This window comes from Panthera leo, chromosome D4 (assembly GCF_018350215.1).
Source record: "Panthera leo isolate Ple1 chromosome D4, P.leo_Ple1_pat1.1, whole genome shotgun sequence".
Taxonomy (NCBI): domain Eukaryota; kingdom Metazoa; phylum Chordata; class Mammalia; order Carnivora; family Felidae; genus Panthera; species Panthera leo.
In genome coordinates, this window is record NC_056691.1 from 19,619,505 (window position 1) to 19,638,893 (window position 19,389).

The window sequence follows — 19,389 nt, forward strand, 5'->3', positions numbered from 1 at the left end:
CCCAAGGCTGCTAAGTACATTGCAATTAATTAGATTAACCAGGTTAATATCAGCGCCTGCCAGGCTGGAGCTCCTCCTCGTCCATTCCAGGGAGATGGGCCCTCCTGTGGTCACATGCTAAATTATTATCGCGTGCTTTTCTTTTATAAATGTATCAGTGATAAAGATAAATGACACCCGCCCACACTGGAAATTGAACTTTTCTGAAAGGCAATTTGACAAAATGTGTACTTAAAAATATTCATTACCTTTTGATCCAGTAATTACATTTGTAGGACTTTTGCCACAAGGGGGAAAAAAACCAGATAATTAAGCAAAGATGTCTATATAGGAAGGACTGCTCAGCATTTTATGTAGTAAAGAATAGAGACAAAGCTAAATAGTCACAAATCGAAAACTAGCTAAATAAATTAATAAATATTTAGATCATGAAATATTACATAACCCATGAAAATGATGCAGGTTAATTCTGACGTAGAAAAGTGTTCAAAATATTAAACATGTAGAATGACATCGGTTAAAATGACCTATGTAATTTATGTATATTTGTGTGTGTTTACACATAGGAAAAAGGCTTAGAAAGAAACAAACCAGAAGGTTTGTAACTGCTTTTCACTGAAGAGTAGGAATTCAGGTGATTGGCCTACTTACTGGCCATCTGTTACATTCTAAGTTTTTAAATTATTTAATATGTGCCCTGTATTAAATAATAAGAAAGGAAAAGAATAAATTTAAGGCTGCTGCTGGTGTCAGTTTTACAAGTGAGTTCTGCCAAACCTTTAATGAGGACCATGTAATTCCTACATAAATTCTATCATAGCACACAGAAAAAAAATGGAAAAAAGTTTTAATCAGGCTAGCATAACAAACAAAAAATACTAAAGAAATTCTAGTTTATGAATACAGACATAAAATCATAAAAAGATAGCAAATTAGATTTGGTAATGTATTACTAGCATGATGAGTTATTCTAATAATTCAAGAATACTGTAATATTAGCATACATATAGAAATAAGTAATCACATACGTCAAAGTTGGACAAATAATCACCTCAATATAGAAGTATTGACTCTATTTCAGATTTTAAAGCAAAATAATTCTAGTAAACCGAGAGTACAAGTAACTACAATTAAAAAAAAATCATTCTCAAATTCTAATAGTAAAACACTAAAGATATTCCATGAAATTCAGGACCAAAATAAGGATGCCTACTATGGTGAGTATCACTGAACAGTGTACCGCAAGTTCTAGCCAAAATACTAAGAATTAGAATGGAAGTAAAACACCTGTGTTCATCCCAGCTATTACCAAAAGGTAAGAAATACCAAATGTTGGCAAGGATGTGGACAAAAGGGACCCCCTTGTGCACTGGAATGCAAATTAGGGCAGCTACTCTGGAAAACAGTATGGAGGTTCCTAAAAAATTAAAAATGGAACTACCATATAACCCAGTAATTCCACTACTGGGCAATTACCCAAAGAAAACAAAAACACTAATTCACAAAGACATATATATCCCTATATTCACTGCAGCATTATTTACAATAGCCAAGATATGGAAACAACCTAAGTATTTATCAATGGGTGAATGGTTAAAGACAATGTGATACACACACACACACACACACACACACACACACAATGTAATACTACTCATTCATTTAAAAAAAAAAAAAAAGAAGAATGAGGGCACCTGGGTGGCTCAGTCAGTTAAGCATCTGACTCTTGATTTCAGCTCAGGTCATGATCTCACAATTCATGAGATCACGCCTTGCATCAGGCTCTGCGCTGACAGCACAGAGTCTGCTTGGGATTCTCTCTCTCCCTCACTGTCTGTGTCTCTCTCCGTCTCAAAATAAATAAATGAACATTAAAAAAAAAGGAATGAAATCTTGCCATTTGCAACAACATGGATAGATCTGAGGGCATTATGCTAAGTAAAGTACGTCAGAGAAAGACAAATACTGTAATTGACCTCACAGGTGGAATTTAAACAACAACAACAAACCCAAGAAACTCATACAGTCAACAGATTGGTGGTTTCCAGAGGCAGGGGGCAGAGGGTAGGAGCTGGGTAAACCGGGCAAAAGGAGCCAAAAGGTTGGAAAAAAAATTAAAATCAAAGAATGAAAGAAACACATACTAGAAACAAGACAAAATTGTTATGATTCAGGGATGATATAATTGCTATTCTTGAAAAAGACAAACTACTGAAAAACTATTACACAATTAAGAAAATTAAGAAATATTCCACAAATGTTTACACAGTATGTACCATGGTAAATCCTGAGGTAGGTGCTAGGGATACAACAGTGACAAAAATAGAGACCAGGGTGGATTTTAGAGTTTGATAAAATAAAACAAAACTATATGTTCTTCAGACTCTTTTTTTCCTGTGTTCATGAACAGAACAAATGCAGGCGACATCAGTTCCCATTTTTAGGCAATTTAGTAAACGAGCTTTTAAGCCCACTTATAAATGTACAAAAATCAACAGCTCTTCTATAATCGGCAAACACCAGTTACAAGATGTAATTTAAGAACAGTCTGTTCACTACAGCAATCAAAAACAAAATATAAAATATCTAGAAATAAATTTAACAGGAAAAGTGTAGGACCCATAGAAATACAAGTATAAGATTTCACTTACTGAGGTAAAAAAAAAAATAAAATCAGAGGAGGTGTTTTAAAAGGGGAGACCGGGGGAAGCATACCATGTTCCGGGACTGTAAAAGCGTGGATTTCCCCCAAATTAATCTATCTATTTAGTGCATTCACATTCAAAACACCAGTGTTTTTTAAGGAGTTGACAAAAGAATTATAAATTTCACTTGAAGAATAATCATGTGAAAATGGCCAGGAATTTTTTTTAAGGAAAACTGAAATGAACTGCTCCAAAAGAGAAGTTATGAGGGGTGCCTCGGTGGCTCCAACAGTTAAGCACCGACTTTGGCTCAGGTCATGATCTCGTGGTTCATGAGTTCGAGCCCCACGTCGGGCTCTATGCTGACAGCTCTGAGCCTAGAGCCTGCTTCGGATCCTATGTCTCCCTCTCTCTCTGCCCTGCCCCTGCTCACGCTTTGTCTGTCTGTCTGTCTGTCTCTCTCTCTCTCTCCCCCCCCCCTCAAAAATAAATAAACATTAAAAACTAAAAGATAAAGAGAAGTCATGATGTCATGCATGCATTTTCAGTCACAAATATATATGTAGCCTATGTATGTCTCCATCTCTCCACAACTCTCATGGCTGAGCAACTCCCCAAAAAGGAGACCTCAGAAGCCACCAGATGTGAATGAGAGCCACGCTAATGTGTGGGAGGGCTGGCTGTCGACACAAAGAACAGAACTTCACTGGGAAGGGTTCAAAAAGCACATCGAAACTCAAGCCACTTCTTTGATGGAAAAGTGGGGAACCTAGGAAACCCAAAAACTGAGCAATCAATGAAAGTTGTTATTGGGTTCCTATAAGATAATAAGGTAAAATTTCATTATCTCGCACAATCAATACTGTATGTTTGGATTCCTATGAAAACCTGAAATCAAATCGATAATATTTAGTAGTTACATTTACATCTCCTTTAAGTTTAAAACAATTTTTTTAATGTTTACTTATTTTTGAGAGAGGGGGGGAGAGAGAGAGAAAGAGAGAGAGCTCATGCACAAACAGGGGAGGGGCAGACACACAGAGACACAGAATCCAAAGCAGGCTCCAGGCTCCGAGCTGTTAGCACAGAGCCCGACGCAGAGCTGGAACTCATGGACCAGGAAATCATGACCTGAGCCAAAGTTGGACGCTAAACCAACGGAGCCACCCAGGCGCCCCTCCTTTAATTTTTAATGCATTTTAAGAATATAACCCACTCACCTACCTATTTCTCAGCCATTACCTGCCCCCAGTGCTTTCCAAGAGGATGAAAATTCAACACGTGAAGAAGGAGAGGTGAGGCATGTTTTACAGATACAGACAAAGGGTTTTAAGGGACTGAAGAACTGGCCTTGGATCACAGAGCCAGTGAGCTGGAGCTAAGCTTCCAGCTTCTGGGCCTGAAACAGGAACCCTCCCAATTCCCTCCCGAGTGTCCACAGTCACAGAGCTAATGAGGTCCAGAGTGCCATAAAGTTACGAGCTTCTATCCCCTTGTGCACAGTCAGCTGTGTTCTGTTCTGAAACTACAGGCCGCATGCCCAAGTCAGACCAGACAGCAGTCTTTAAAAATTAAATATTGATTGTTCCAAGAGAGACCGATGATAATAACTAACACATGCCGTGCTTACTTTTGCCAGACACTGTTCCAAGGACTTCAAAGACACTTAGTCATGTAATCTTTACAGCACGCCTTACGAAACAGACACTAGTACAATCATATCCCAACCTCTAGATGATAAAACCGAGGCGCTGAGAGGCCACCTAACTTCCCCCAGGCCATAGGGGCCACTAATGGGAGAGCCCAGGGGTTCTGGGTTCTACTCCAGGGTTTATATTTTCAATCGGGGTGCCTAGCCATGCCTGTAACCCAGAACTCCATCTCTCTGTGTATCCCAAGGCCAGCTAAGAGTCCTCTCTGTAATGCTACAATATGCATATGATGACCCAACCTAAATTACCCATGACAACGTTAAATTAATACAAATTGCAAAGCACGGTTAATTGCTGTTGTTACACTCTCTCCTGTAATGATTCATACAAAAGCACTGAGGTAAATCGCCACTGTACTTTGTTACATAGCTGGAAATATTCTTTTTTAATGTTTTTTTATTTTTGAGAGAGAGAAAGAGAGAGAGAATGCACAAGAGAGGGGAGGGGCGGGGAGGGGGGGGGGGGAACAGAGGATCTGAAGCGGGCTCTGCCTGACAGCAGCAAGCCAGATGCAGGGCTCCAACCCAGGAACCGTGAGATCACGACCTGAGCTGAAGTCAGATGCTCAACTGACTGAGCCATCCAGGCGCCCCATAGCTGGAAATGTTCTTATACAGTGTTTAGAATGATTCAAACTACAAAAGTCTAGTCTGAAAATAATACAGTCAACCATCAGTGTGTGAAACCTTATTCTGGTGTCAGTCAGATCACCGTGACAAGCCTTCTCTGAATGGCCACAGCCGTGCTGGGATGGCCCTTGGTACATGCTGTCTCATACTCTTCATGAGTATTTATCATGTTAATCAAAATACAAGTTCCTTGAGACCAGGGGCCGTCCCACCAACCCTTGCAAAACACTTTGTACATAGGTACTAAACATGTTTTTGGTGATCAGGGATTGAGTGTTAAGTAAAACTATTTTATGGCAAACAAAAACATTTTAAGTCCTGTAAAAAAATCGTGACAGCCACATTTAATCATGTTGACGATTAAGTTCTCACTGCTAGCAATGTCTCTAAGTCATCACATTCAAGGAATGCTTGCTGGATACCAGGAATTGCAATGAGTGCCTTATTTGAACTAAATCATTTAAGCCACACAATTGTCTTACGAGAGTGATCACGTTATATAAACATGCCCATTTCATGGATGAGGAAACTGAGGTGTAGAAAAATAAAGCGACTTAGCCAAGGTTCCGCTGCCAGTACTTGTCTCCCAAAACATTCCATCTTCCACCACCACCCCTCTCCCCACCTGCTTAAGTTAGGCCACCAGGAGGCTTTTACGTACAGCTCAGCCCTCCTCATTATCTCATTTCCTAAACCACACATTAGTGCTAACTGGGTTCACTCTTTTCTTTTTTTAATTTTTTAAAATATTTATTTATTTCTGAGAGAGAAATAGAGTGCAAGCAGGGGAGGGGCAGAGAGAGAGGGAGCCACAGAACCCGAAGCAGGCTCCAGGCTCCTCACTGTCAGCACAGAGCCCGACCCCGGGGCTCAAACTCATGAACCACGAGATCATGACCTGAGCTAAGGTCGGGCGCTTAAGTGACTGAGCCACCCAGGCACCCCTGGGATCATTCTTTTCATAAAGGACAACAAAAAAGAACAAGTCCTATAAAACCCACACTGCCATGAGGGCTTTGCCTCTGATACGATTCCTTTGAAGACCCTTTAGGAAGTATCCTCTGATCTTGGCATCAACCTCTGCTGAACAGTTTGTTTAAAGGACATCACAAATTGTTGAGGTGATAAGGTTTGTGGCTTCCGTGTTGAGCAAGTTGCTACGAAGTTCCATGCCCAATGTGAGCTCCACTGACAGGCTCACAGACAGGCATATACAAGTTCATTCTGGTTCCACTTTTCTTCATACAGTTGTTTTGACTTGCTTGCCTACTTCTAACTTACATTATCTTGTAGGTGAGAGAGTGTCATTGAAACGCTCTGGGGACAAGATGCAAGACAGAGAAAGTGCCCAGCAGAAGTACAGCTCATTTTCAACAATCCAGACAGGAGAACTACGGGGAGACAAGAGTTAGAGTCCTAACCGGAGGAAAGAGCTGGAGGTTCTCAGACTTTACCAACCAATAAATGGCTTCTAAAAGTCTAGGCAGTCATTTCATTTCCTTTTCATTAGTTGGTAACGTTTGAAATACAAGGGATTTCACTTACAAATCCAGAGTCCTTGTTTTTCTTGAAAAACCGGAAGCTCTGTCAAGCCTGCTCTCCATACGTGGCAACAGCTGAAACTGAACAGCAACTTCAATGAGCTGTGAGATTTTAGTTTGCCAAAGTCCCCACCCAGAGGGTGCCACTCACTGAAAACCATCCACTCCAATCATGGTGGCGTCTCACTTTGCAGCCCGGGACTAAATCCACAGTAACCCAACTCCTGACAGGAAAATGCGCAACTACAATTTTAGGCAAGGTTTTCCAGCTGCTGAGGGAACCTCAGAATACTCCCTTGTATTTCCTTTATTTCAAAACATGGGATTACTTACAAATTTGCCTGGAGAGAGGGACAACAGATAAAGGCATCTATTTCCACAACCTTCTGAACCAGGAAGCATCCTTGAGCTACTGGCAGGAACTCCACAGTAAGTTCCTTCCCCAGCTGTTCCCTGGACTCCATTTCCCATCCCAAACCCTGTCACGGAACTGCTATTCCCAGGACCACTCAGACCAGGGCTAAAAGGGAAAATGGCCCAGTCAGGTCCTCATTCTCCAGCGGCTCCCACCCCACCAAGACGCCCTTCCTTGACTGCCCACCTGGAGGCGCCATGAACACAACAATCCACACTTCTCAAGGTCAAAACAAAACCAAGTCCCTTGAAAAACAACTGCTGTGGCCATTGTTCAACCCACAGGCATTTGGAGTGTTCATGCAGAAAAGTCGAAATTTTCCCTTGCAGGAAGTTCCTGGAAGGAAGTCGGTGCCCTGAAGCTGGGCCACTCCTCAGACCAGAGAAAACAAAGGCAGTCAATGCAGGCATCTATTCTCCAGAATGGCTGTAGCATCCTACATTACGAAGCAGGATCCCAAGGCGGCAGGAGCGTTACAGAGAACAGGTCCTGAGCTTTCCTGGCAGGCACGGTCTGGTCGCAGAGCCTCTGACCTTGCGCGTTTGAGGAAGGCTGGTAGTTTTCTGCCACATGAATCCAGCTCAAGACTTGAATGTGACTGTGGACCTAAGTCCTTCGCCACCCCACCCCAACCTACCGCTGTCCAAAGCCTTCCGCCATTAGCCACAGCAGTCCTTGGTGGCTTGGTAATAGTGGCAACGGAATAGTGTGGAAAGGTATTCTTGAGACTCTGCATCCACAATTACTAAAATCTTCTCTCTTAAATCATCTTAAAAGTAATGCATAGGCAGTTAAGTTTTTCCAAACAGAACCAGGTGATAGTAAGTGGTAAGTAAGTGTCCCTGGGCCCACGGTCCCCATTTCCACTCCTTTCCGTTATTATTGTTTTTACACTCTTTGTGGTTATCAGCTTAACCAAATAATAGGCTGGTCTCTCTTCTTGATTTGTCAACCTCGGCCTGCCTGCCTCCCTCATATCTAACTCATTCACACTTCCTTCACCTCTAATTCTCCCCTAGTTTTCTTGATTATGCTATTTTTAGCTCTTCAATTGGTCAGCTCTGTTTCTTGTTTCAGCAGCCTTGCACAGTGTATCTTGACATCCCACCATGTAAGAGAAAGAAATTAGCATCTCGAAACAAATTAGCATCCTCTACAGCCTCTTTTCTTCCTGCGGTCTAGCCATGGACTTCTGTCAGTGGAAAGAAGGGACTCTTTCTGCACTGCCAGGTTTTTAAGCCTTGGTTTGTTTTCTCTATAGTTATAATTACGTCTTGTCTTGTGTGGAGATTAACCAGTAGACTATTTAGCTACATTTACAACATTATGATTACGTAAATTGGACTTCCTGCAGGATCAAGAGCAGGTCTCAACTCCTGGAGAAGGAAATACAATTCTAAGACTGTGAACTTGGCTAAACCTCAGGGTTAAATGGGTTCTCTTTTCTTACATTCCATTAAATGCTCAAAATTATATAATGCCACACCTTAGATTGCTTTTATTTTCACTTTTTTTTTTTTTTTTTAGTTTATTTATTTAATTTTGAGAGAGACATAGTGTGCGAACAGGGGAGGGGCAGATAGAGAGGGGAAGAGAAACCCAAGAAGACTCCGGGCAGTGAGCACAGAGCCCTACTCGGGGCTGGAACTCACAAAATGGAATATCATGACCTGAGGCGAAATCAAGAGTCAGAGGCTTAAGTGACTGAGCCACCCAGGCGCTCCTTATTTCTACATATTTTAAAAAAACATATGCAACGATTACTTTATTATCCACTTTTTTTCACCAAAACTACATTCGCACGGCCTCACCACAATCAGATATTTATCCCTTTCTAACACAGAAGTGTACAACTGTGAAAGCACAAGGGAACAGTTATTGAGCTAAATAATTAAGCCAATAACAAGCACTCCTGAGGCCCAAAGGCTCCAAGGCGTATGCCCGAGGGAAGGACTGGCACCTGGTGCAAGAGATAACTCACTTGGCATGGCTACCAGCTCTTTGTTTCTCCTGTGTGAAGTCTGGCTCAATGATTTAGCTTCTGGACTATCTGATTGTTGTTACTGTTTATTTGCTCAAAACAAAACACCAACAACATATTGAAAAACTAAAAACGTAGACTGTCTTAAATTATGTCCTTGGCAAATCTTATGAAACAGAAAATAGGTCACAACACCTAGCAGAGAGAAAAAATTGCTTGTTCCAGGAGATAAATTAATTTCTGAAACAGGCAAAAGTTACAGGAAAAGCAATGCAGCACAGTAAAAAGAGCCATGGTGTGGGGGTAAGACACAGCTGAGTTTAAATCCTGGATAAACTATGTTTCTTGCGGCCTGACCAGACACTTTGGAGGAGTCCCTGAAGCTCTCCGAACCTATTTCCTGATCTGTAAACAGACGTAACACCACCTCTTTTGCAGGGGTACTGGGAAGAGAGGGTGTGTATAACATTAACAAAGGACAGTCCCTGTAGCTTATAAATCAGTGCTTGATAACACCAGACCTTACATGTCCAGGATCAAGAATCTCTCTAATTAGCTACAATAAATGAAGACCACGCATCAAGCTGTATTTATTCAGATCCTAGGAAGGGAAAGAAAGGGGGAGTGGCAGGCAGATATTACTAAGAATCTAATCATAAAACTAAAAGAAATGTACAAAATGAAGACAAGACATACAATACTAGACAAAAATTTGGTTACGGGTAATGGTACTACAAAATTCTTTTATAATCAGACTCCCTGGAAAAAAAAATTTTTAAGTACCTTCTTTGATTATAATTCTGAACTTGACCTTAGTATGTTATGATGTTTTGACCAGCAAGATATAAACCTTACCATGGACAATTAAGAAGTCATTCCAAAAGATACCACTTTGCTAGTAAAAAAGAAAAAAAATCCATAATTCACAATTTATTCAAATATATGGTTTAAAAAAAAGAAAAAGATTTTGCATGAATCACTGTTGCAAAATTATGAATTCTAGAATTCATATCTGGTTGCAAAATTATGAATTCTAGAATTCTGGACAATGAATACTCCCACATGTTGTACCTGTGTGTGTGTGTGTGTGTGTGTGTGTGTGTGTGTATAAGAATCAGGCACAGAAACACGGTGTCACTAAAGCGTCTTCCACAAAACTGTGGCACTAATCCAAGCTCCACCTCTCACAGTTACATGGAATTCACTTTCTGAAATCTAAACATTCTCTTCTTCAATTTCCTTGCACCTGCTTAATCCATGCTATACAGTGATGTAAACTTTAAATGATTTCTAGCCAAAAAATATTACTAGACTCCTACGTGCTTACCAAAATAGCTTCTGTTTGAAAGTGAGTGGTTAAGTGTTAGGATCTAGACCACCATCTAAATGCATGAAATTTTCCATATTTATTTAATTATACTAGTATGTAATATTATTAGTAAGCCTTTTATCATTCCATTGGTCTTGCACTGTTCCTCCATAAGGTTAATGTTAAACCTGCTTTGTATTTCTACTCACTGCCAATATTCTGCCATGTAACAGTATTTCTTCCAATCAGTCAAGATGGGGGTGGGGGGGGATGGGGAGTACTTAAAATGTTCTGTCTTTTGATCATCAAAAGAAGGGAAGGGAGAAAGAAAATAAATCCAGTCCTTTTGTTTATGAAGGTGACATCTTCAACTATTTCGGAAAGGCACTGCAACATATGCCTCCTGAGCATTTCCTTTGTGGGAGGCAACTGACAAAATCCAATCCTGCCAAACAGCACAGCCGGGGAGCCTTGATGGCAGGAGGCAGGGACGGCTACAGGACCCCAAAGCAGACTGAGGCAGGTGTAAATGTAGAGGGACAAAAATCACATTTACCGTGACCCAAGTCAGTTCATAGCTGGTCATCCACTCCCAGCTTATATGTTCTGTTTTAGAGACCAAGTAAAAGTCCAGTGGGCTGATGTGGTGTTATCCCCGGGTGCCTGGGTGGCTCACCCGGGGAAGTATCTGACTCTCGATTCCAGCTCATGTCATGATCTCAGGGTCACGGGATCAAGCCCCGCATTGGGCTCCATGCTGAGCATGGAGGCTGCTTGGGATTCTCTCTCTCCCTCTGTCTGCTCCTCTCCCACTTGCACTCTCTCCATCTCTCTCAAAATAAATAAACATTTTTTTAAATAAAAATAAAATACCCCTTTTGCAAATCTCAACTTAAATCTCATTTTTCTCATGTTTCATAGTTCTATCTTGCATCCCTAGTCTTAAAGAAAAAGCTATCAGGCACTTCTCAAGACCTTATTAACCAGGTATTCATCCTTGGTCCAGATCCCTTTTTCCCACAGCACAGAAGCCACGGACCTGCCGAGTTTCTACCCTGCTATTCAATTCCACCTTGATTAGAATTCCACATCACTTCCATATGGCTAGTTAACTGCCTAACCATCCATAAGAGTGAGTCTCAATTATGGAATTATAAATCCAACAATTAACTGACTCGCTAGGTTTGAGGAGAGTGTTTCTGTGTTTAGCCTCCTGAGGTAGGCACGTCTCTTGGGATGCGGTTCAGGTTCCCACCTGGAGGCTGGGCCACATCTAAACCCTCCCAGGCCGACAACGCACAAACCTGCTGTTCACTCCTGTCACTCGCCTCTGCCAAGTATGGCTACCGTTACTGGCCACATTTCACACACACTCATCGTGTTTGCGTGCTTAGGGAAAGTTTCTTCTGCAAAAGAGACATTTTTAGCAAAGCAGTATCACTATTCTCAGAAAGCTTTGTGAAAAGGAAATGATCCTAGTCTTTATAAGGAGCCACTTCTGACACACACTATTAAAAAAAAAAACAAAACAAAACAGGGAACCATCTGACTGCAGGTGTTGGCAAAAAGAAAAAATAAAAAGTGAATCTTCTTATTTAAGAAGTGGGTAGGTTAAAGACCGATCAATTATGGTAATAACACTATGGGCTCCTGAAACCTCATGGGAAATTCTACACCTTTTCATGGAGTTGGCTGAATATAAGAGACCGATATACCCAAGAGGAGGAGGGAGACTACAGCCCTGCCTTATCATGGTTAGGCGAACGTCAGCTTTTCTGAGAAGTAATATGAACTTCTTGAAAAGCTTGTTCAGAGGTATTTACAGCATCTTACCATTTCAAGGCAACAAAAATGCCATCAAATATTCATTGGGCAGTAGTGAAAAATGCATTCTCATTAATGAATCCTTTACCTAAATCCAGTGTTTGGTCTAAAACACCAAAACCCAAAAACAAATCTAAGTGTTAACAAGAGAAACGTTTTTAGGAGAAGCGTCATGAAGAAAAGACGTATGTGGGTCTCCAACTGGTACCTGCATAATATACCAATGCCTGAACTCTTCAAATATTTCAACTCTGCACTCTGCCATACTGAAGGACCAAATACCAAAGAAACTGTGTTTCTTTCCACACCTTCTACATAGGGACAGGCATTTTGGTTTTAACTTAACAGCTAATTTAACTTAACAGCTAATAGAATACTCACATACTCGCATATGGTAGTAACATTTACTTAATATACATTTAGAGAGAGCTGAACATCAACAGCAAGCATACTTTCACAGAAAGCAACTGCATCCTTGTTTTTTTTAAACGTTCTTTAAAAGGGGGGTGCCTACCTTTTAGTAGCCAGTTCAAGCTGTGAAAAATCTTCTAAGGGAATGTGCAGATGTGACTATTTATTCACTTCCAAATTCCTCTGTGGGTAGCCTCGGGCATGTCCACAGCCCTTCCGTTCTCAGCCTGCTGGGAGACGTCTCCTCACACAGCCAGCCAGCCTCACCCCTCACTTCTCCAGGGGACCCTGGGAGAATGGTGTGGCCTTGGGCCTCTTCAAAGAGCTATTTGCCTCACTCCTCAGTTGGCAGCTGTGCCCTTAGCTTCTTTCTCTCAAGGCCCTCTGCCTGTAGGGGGTTTGGCGGATTTATGAGCAGTCGGTCTGTGATCACTTTCTCGCATTTTACGGAAACCCAGCAAATGTGTTAGTGACCGATGCACGGAAAATCAGCATCACCGGCACGTCTGGTCTTGGCTTTGCTATCATCAACAGAAGAGTTTGGTGACTCAAGGGACCTTTCACCCTGACCCACTCTCTTAGTCAGGGAGATTCTTCCCTGGGAAGTCACAGTCTGAACTTAATGTCGGGGACAGCAGGCTTGACTGGGATCTGCAGCACATGGGTCACTGTGCTCAGCAGTGGGGGGGACACCAAAAATAGTAAAGACTAACCTTTTATCCTGTCCTCCAAGGACTATCTCCCTCCCCTCAAAAATCATCTTGGTCACTGCCTTAGTGCAAATAGAAAAACAAGTGGTCAGGTATCCAAGCAGGGCACCGCCAGGAAGTTGTCGAACCTCTCAGGTCAATTACCCGTAGAACTATTATGAAGAGCCTTACTGATGAAATCGTTAGCCAAGTCCTTGGAACATATAAGATTCTGAAAATGATAAATTCATTACATTTTTATTTTCTTTAGAACACTTCTACCGGGGAGCCTGGGTGGCTCAGTCGGTTAAGGTTCCAACTTTGGCTCAGGCCATGATCTCACTGTTCATGAGTTCGAGCCCCGACTCGGGCTCTGTGCTGACAGCTCAGAGCCTGGAGTCTGCTTTGGATTCTGTGTCTCCCTCTCTCTCCGCCCCTCCCCACTCATATTTTCTCTCTCTCTCTCTCTCTCTCTCTCTCTCAAAAATAAACATTAAAAAAAGGAATCTACAAATTAATATGCTTTACTGTCTTAAAATATCTTTTTTTCAACATCATGAAAAAAACTCCCTTCACACAACATCACATCCCTAAAAGTTGGCCCATGGAGAACAGACAGGTAAATTGCCAGTCTATTCTGAAAAGAAATTGGGTCAAAATTTGAAGAAGAAAAAAAAAAAGCTAGCTATGAGTAACCTTTTAGGTAATATTTGTAAGTATACGCTAGAGCCCTGAAGTAGATTTGTTTAAGCTTCTGAAGCTCTCTGCCATCACAGACTTATCACAATAATGTTCAAATGTGTGGGATGAAGTCATGATAATTACGGCGTCCCCAGGACCTGTAGGAACTGAGCCGCAGCGCTAACCCCATGCGGATCCTGGAGTGTTACGTGCAGCAGCCTTCTCGGGGGAGCTGCAGTTTTAACAGACGCATCTCAGGAATGCAGGTGCTATGATGCAGGGCTTCCTTCTACACCCTGAGCAGAGCCAGGGAGAAAAACGGCCTGACTGACCACTGAAGCCGACAAAGGGACCAAGCTTCTGAGTCAATAATGGAAGGATCCTCACGCCTGGCTGGATTCAGGCATCTGAGAGCTCAGGGGAGAAGGCGGAGAATTCGACATCAAGTTGGCTACCATTTGCGGGTCCTGACACCCGGACACCATGGCAAAGAAATGGCAATTCTATGGTGTGGACATAAACTGGTTGCTCTAAAATGGTTTTCACAAGAGTCTGCGGAGGTTTGGGTTTGTTTGGTTTTCCTCCTATAGAAACCCGTATCACTTGAGACGATGGAAGAAGCTGAAGAAATTAATTGTGAGCAGTCATCTTTGCAGAACCCATATTCCACAGACTAAAGACGAGCTGTATGCCACTCATTACATGCTATTAACAGGTACAAGGGATTAACAGTGCAAAAACACTATAAGCAACCGGGTGTTGCTAGATTAGCACAAGTGAATTTTTAAAAACCGCCATCATTCAATGCAAATTTAAACCAACTTTGATCTTGTTGATATGGCATGAAGACTTTTTTTTTTCTATTTTTGTGTTTTCCTCTAACAGTCTGACTTGACACAGCCTTACGATTTGAAACACGGAGACCAAAAAGTATAAACCACCTCTACTGCCGTGGCTATCTCCCGGAATTTCCTGGCATTGCAGTACATCCCACATCAGCATTTGCTTATTCTTCCACCGTGTGGATTACAGCCGCCGCCACTCCTTCCCCTCGTCCCATAGCTGCTGCCTCGATATCCTGGTCACACGTGCTATTTGCACACACACATACTCCATGCAACAGAATCCTGTTGCCCTAAGCAACACTGCTTGCCTGAGATAAACTGCCATTCTCTTTCTAGAACCTCTGCATCTTATTAAACTTCCCAATGTTGTGGACCCTGTTACAGAGATCCAGATTTGACCTTCGAGGCTCCCCGTGACTACTGCTAATGAAAGCCACGAAACAATCTCCTGAAAGCAGGACTCTCACACCTACTCAAAGGTCATGCCTTGAGTTTCTATAAGAGGTCCACCCTGGGGGCGCCTGGGTGGCGCAGTCGGTTAAGCGTCCGACTTCAGCCAGGTCACGATCTCGCGGTCCGTGAGTTCGAGCCCCGCGTCAGGCTCTGGGCTGATGGCTCGGAGCCTGGAGCCTGTTTCCGATTCTGTGTCTCCCTCTCTCTCTGCCCCTCCCCCGTTCATGCTCTGTCTCTCTCTGTCCCAAAAATAAAAAATAAAAAACGTTGAAAAAAAAAATTTAAAAAAAAAAAAAAGAGGTCCACCCTGGCCTGTTCCAGCATGACTCCCTCACCCACTGCCTACTTTTTTTTCTTTTTCCTCAGAGTTTTGATCATGGGTTTTCATTTATTTACGTGTGTCCTGGTTAAATGTCTGCTTCTCCTACTTGCCTGCAAGATTCATGAGGATACTCTGTTTTCTATCACTATATGCCTAGCTCTTAACGCAGTATCTGGCACATGGTCAAAGAAATTTTAAGATTTGATTTATTCTTTTAAGTTAACTCCACAGAACCCAACATGGGGCTTGAACTTACAACCCAAAGATCAAGAGTTGCATGCTCTACGAACCGAGCCAGCCAGGCACCCCAGAAATATTGTCTAAGCGATAGACGCTACTCGGGGTGCAAAGGTGCAAAGGTTCAATCTGTCAAAGCTGGTTACTACCGTTGCCTTATGCATCTTTCGTCTGGAAATGCGACTCACCTGTTCTACCCATGTTCTTTGTGGCTGGTTAGTCTGACTTAGTTTTCTCTTCTTGGTCGGCCATCATGCTCCTGGGGGAGCAGAAACAGTATCAATTGGATATGAAGCTCCACCTTCAATGGGCTTATCATCTACGAGCAGCACCATGCAAAAACTACATAAGGGTTGGGGCGCCTGGGTGGCGCAGTCGGTTAAGCGTCCGACTTCAGCCAGGTCACGATCTCGCGGTCCGTGAGTTCGAGCCCCGCGTCGGGCTCTGTGCTGACCGCTCAGAGCCTGGAGCCTGTTTCCGATTCTGTGTCTCCCTCTCTCTCTGCCCCTCCCCCGTTCATGCTCTGTCCCAAAAATAAATAAAAAACGTTGAAAAAAAAAAATTTAAAAAAAATAATAAAAATAAAAAAAAAAAACTACATAAGGGTCAATATTATCTGGAGTGTTTCTCTGGGTCTGCACAGTCATCGACACATGGAAGCTTCTGGGTGACTGCCTTCAAGACTTCTGCAATGCTTGAAGCCAGACTGGAAAAGTTTTCTCACAGTTAAGAATTACATCTAGCTTCCACGTTTTGAGGAATGTCAGACTATAAGATGCCGAACAAAACCACAAAACTGTGATTCACCCCAGGTGATAGGGAAGGGCTGAACATCCCTCACGTGACAGAGGCATCTCAATTTAGGAGGTCTGACAAGTAAGCAATGCTGTGTTCCTGTCAATCTCCCTCGGGGTCCACAGCCAGGGCTGTGGTCTGTGGACGAATCGCTCACTCAATCATCTGGCCAACAGTATTTACTAAGCCATCGTGTTGGGTCCCATTCCGGCACATGGGGTCTAGCGATACACAAAACCAGATAAAACCTCTCACGGAGCTTCTAGTAGGTGGAGACAAACACCAGGCCCATAAATGAACAGGGAACTGCTGGGGAAGCAGTCCGGGATGGACATACCTCAAAGGCGAAGTCCTGAAAATGGAACAGAAGTGCTGATGGGTTCGAGGAACAGTAAGTGGGATGGAACGAGGAGCAGAGTGGAGAAAGAGAAGAGTAAAAGGTGACAGTGTCAGGGAATGGAGGGGAGGGAGGCAGGGACAGAGAAGGTAGACAAGTACATCCTCTACAAGTTTAGCTTCTACTCCCATAGGAAGCCCCCAGATGGCTCTCAGCAGAGCAGTAATAAAGCTGCATTTTCTTGAACAGGATAACCAACTGCAGTGAGAAGAATTAACTGGGAGGGAGGGAGACAGGGAAAGGGAACTTCCTTTAACACCTGCCACACTGCAAATAGTAGAGCTTGTGTTCCACAATGCAACCAAAAGGCATGCTGGAGCATGTGATTCATCTGCCCAGGGACTGGATTAAGCACCTTTCCATCAATAGAGGCCAGAATCACTCCTTATTCATGTTTCTTCTTTTGAAGGAAGATGATATATTGGAAACACGGGCGTCAAGATTGGACAGCCCTGGTTTCCATGCCCACCTGCCACCCTTGTAGGATGGGAGCATGGACCAGGTAGGTTTCCTCCTTTAAAAAAATGGGGGCACCTGGGCAGCTAGGTCGGTTAAGCATCAGACTTTGGCTCAGGTCATGATCTCACGGTTCGTAAATTCCAGCCCTGCGTTAGGCTCTGTGCTGACAGCTCAGAGCCTGGAGCCTGCTTCAGATTCTGTGTCTCCCTCTCTCTATGCCCCTCCCCAGCTCGCACTCGGTCTCTCTCTCACTATCTCAAAAATAAACAAACATTAAAAAAAATTTAATTAAAAAAAAAAGTGGGGGGTGCACCTCAGTCAGTTAAGCATCCAACTCTTGATTTCAGCTCAGGTCATGATCTCACGGTTCGTGGGATCAAGCCCAACGTTGGGCTCTGTGCTCTGCTTGGAATTCTCTCTCTCGTTCTCTCTCTCTGCCCCTCCCCTGCGCTCTCTCTCTCTCTCTCTCTCTCTCTCTGTCTCTCAAAATAAGGAAACATTTTTTTTAAAAAAGATGAACATACCACTCATTGGGCATGGGGCCTGGCAGAACATGCAGGTGATGAATAAAGCAGAGATGTTGCCATTATCATTCTAGTGACAATGATGGGAGACCCCAAAGTTTTGTCAAAAATCCACACATTGCAAGATTCTATGAAGACACAATAGTATCTTTCTCACTAATCTCACTGCCAAACCCTCTTTCAAGAACAATACGAGTGACTTTTTTGAAAGCTGATTCAAGTCTAAATACTCGTATTTCATCTGGACATTACTTCATGAGATTTAGCAAGGAAGCCAACAGCTGTCCCAAACAGATCAAAGATGAGTTTCAGCTACGGACTTCCAACTCCCTCACTCTTGGTGAAAAAGATAAAATGATGTTCAACCCCAACCCAGTGCCAAATGCTGTAATTGCTCTATTCAGGATATTTTTCAAGATAAATTCTTATTTTTTAGCAAAATGTATCTTCTCTTTACAAAAATAACTACCTACAAAAATATTAATTTTTAAAGTAACCTAGAAAACCAAAGGTTTCATTTGATAGACACATTTTATCGTGTTTTTAAGAACTCAGGCTTTTCCATCATGTTCCATCATGTACCAGATACCTCTGGTTGCCTACTCAACACCCACTCCCCCTTAACCCTTGCTAGCAAAGCTAGTGTGTCTGTCCCATCACACACTTCAAGGGATGGTGGGTGACCTTGCTCTCAGTTCACGTGTGAATCCTGAATGAGACGATCACTATGTCCAAGGTCTGGTTCCCCGTCAAGTGAACCGACCCCGGAGGCAGGTCTGACTCTCAGACTCAAAACAGGATTGAATGTTGATACTGGTGGTGGCTATGTGTTGGAGGGGCACTGGGGAAGTGTGCCTTGCTCCCAAAAAGGAAAACGCCAGAAGAAAGAGACCTTTCTGTCTCTGCTTTTGCTACATCCAGATAAGGAGTTGGAAAGTGTGGCTGGTGCTGCTATGAGCGTAAAGCAAAAAGAATCTCACAGAAGCAGGAGCCACTGAGAACCAGAGCACTGCACTGGGACATCTGGAGCCTTCTCTACCTCTGGACCACTGGTTACGTGAAAGAATTCATTTCCTCCTTGCTGAAGCCAATTAGAATCGGGTGTTTCTGCTACCAACAGCTTGCTAAAACGTTGTTTTAATACATTACTACTAATTTTCTTTTCATCCAGTACTACTGCTGAAAATGTTTTGATACATGACATCACATTTGTACAAAAAAAAAAAGATGCCCTTTTTCCCCTCACTTCTTTTTATCGTAAGTGTAATGTACATTCCCTTCTGAAAATCATTTTTTAAATCTCATAAATGACTTGAGTAAAGTCTGAGTTTTTCCTAAACCATGCCTCTATTTATATGAAACTTACACATATTCCGGATTGGTTATTTACAAAAGCTAATGAAAACTCTGTGCCCACATATGTTCATGGTATTTTGATAACTAGAAGGTTGGAAAGATTTCCTGCAAACTCTGAGTTGTGCTTTTATTCTGGAGGTATTCAGGGCCTCACGGGTTTATAG

At 42.6% G+C, this 19,389-nt stretch overlaps 1 protein-coding gene across 6 annotated transcripts in view; it reads right to left on the reverse strand.

Moving 5' to 3' along the window:
* Nucleotides 1-19,389, reverse strand: part of GNAQ (G protein subunit alpha q) — a 349,957-nt gene that overhangs the window by 256,933 nt on the left and 73,635 nt on the right. For 2 of the 6 annotated variants that reach the window (XM_042911855.1, XM_042911856.1), the window contains one exon: nt 15,883-15,953. The exons of 3 other annotated variants lie outside the window; for them this stretch is intronic. In XM_042911855.1, the coding sequence (XP_042767789.1) occupies nt 15,883-15,895 (13 nt within the window). In that variant the 5' untranslated portion in view covers nt 15,896-15,953. Of the gene's footprint in view, nt 1-6,531; nt 8,462-15,882; nt 15,954-19,389 lie in introns of those variants that run through there. One more of the 6 variants, XM_042911852.1, reaches the window with a different exon arrangement.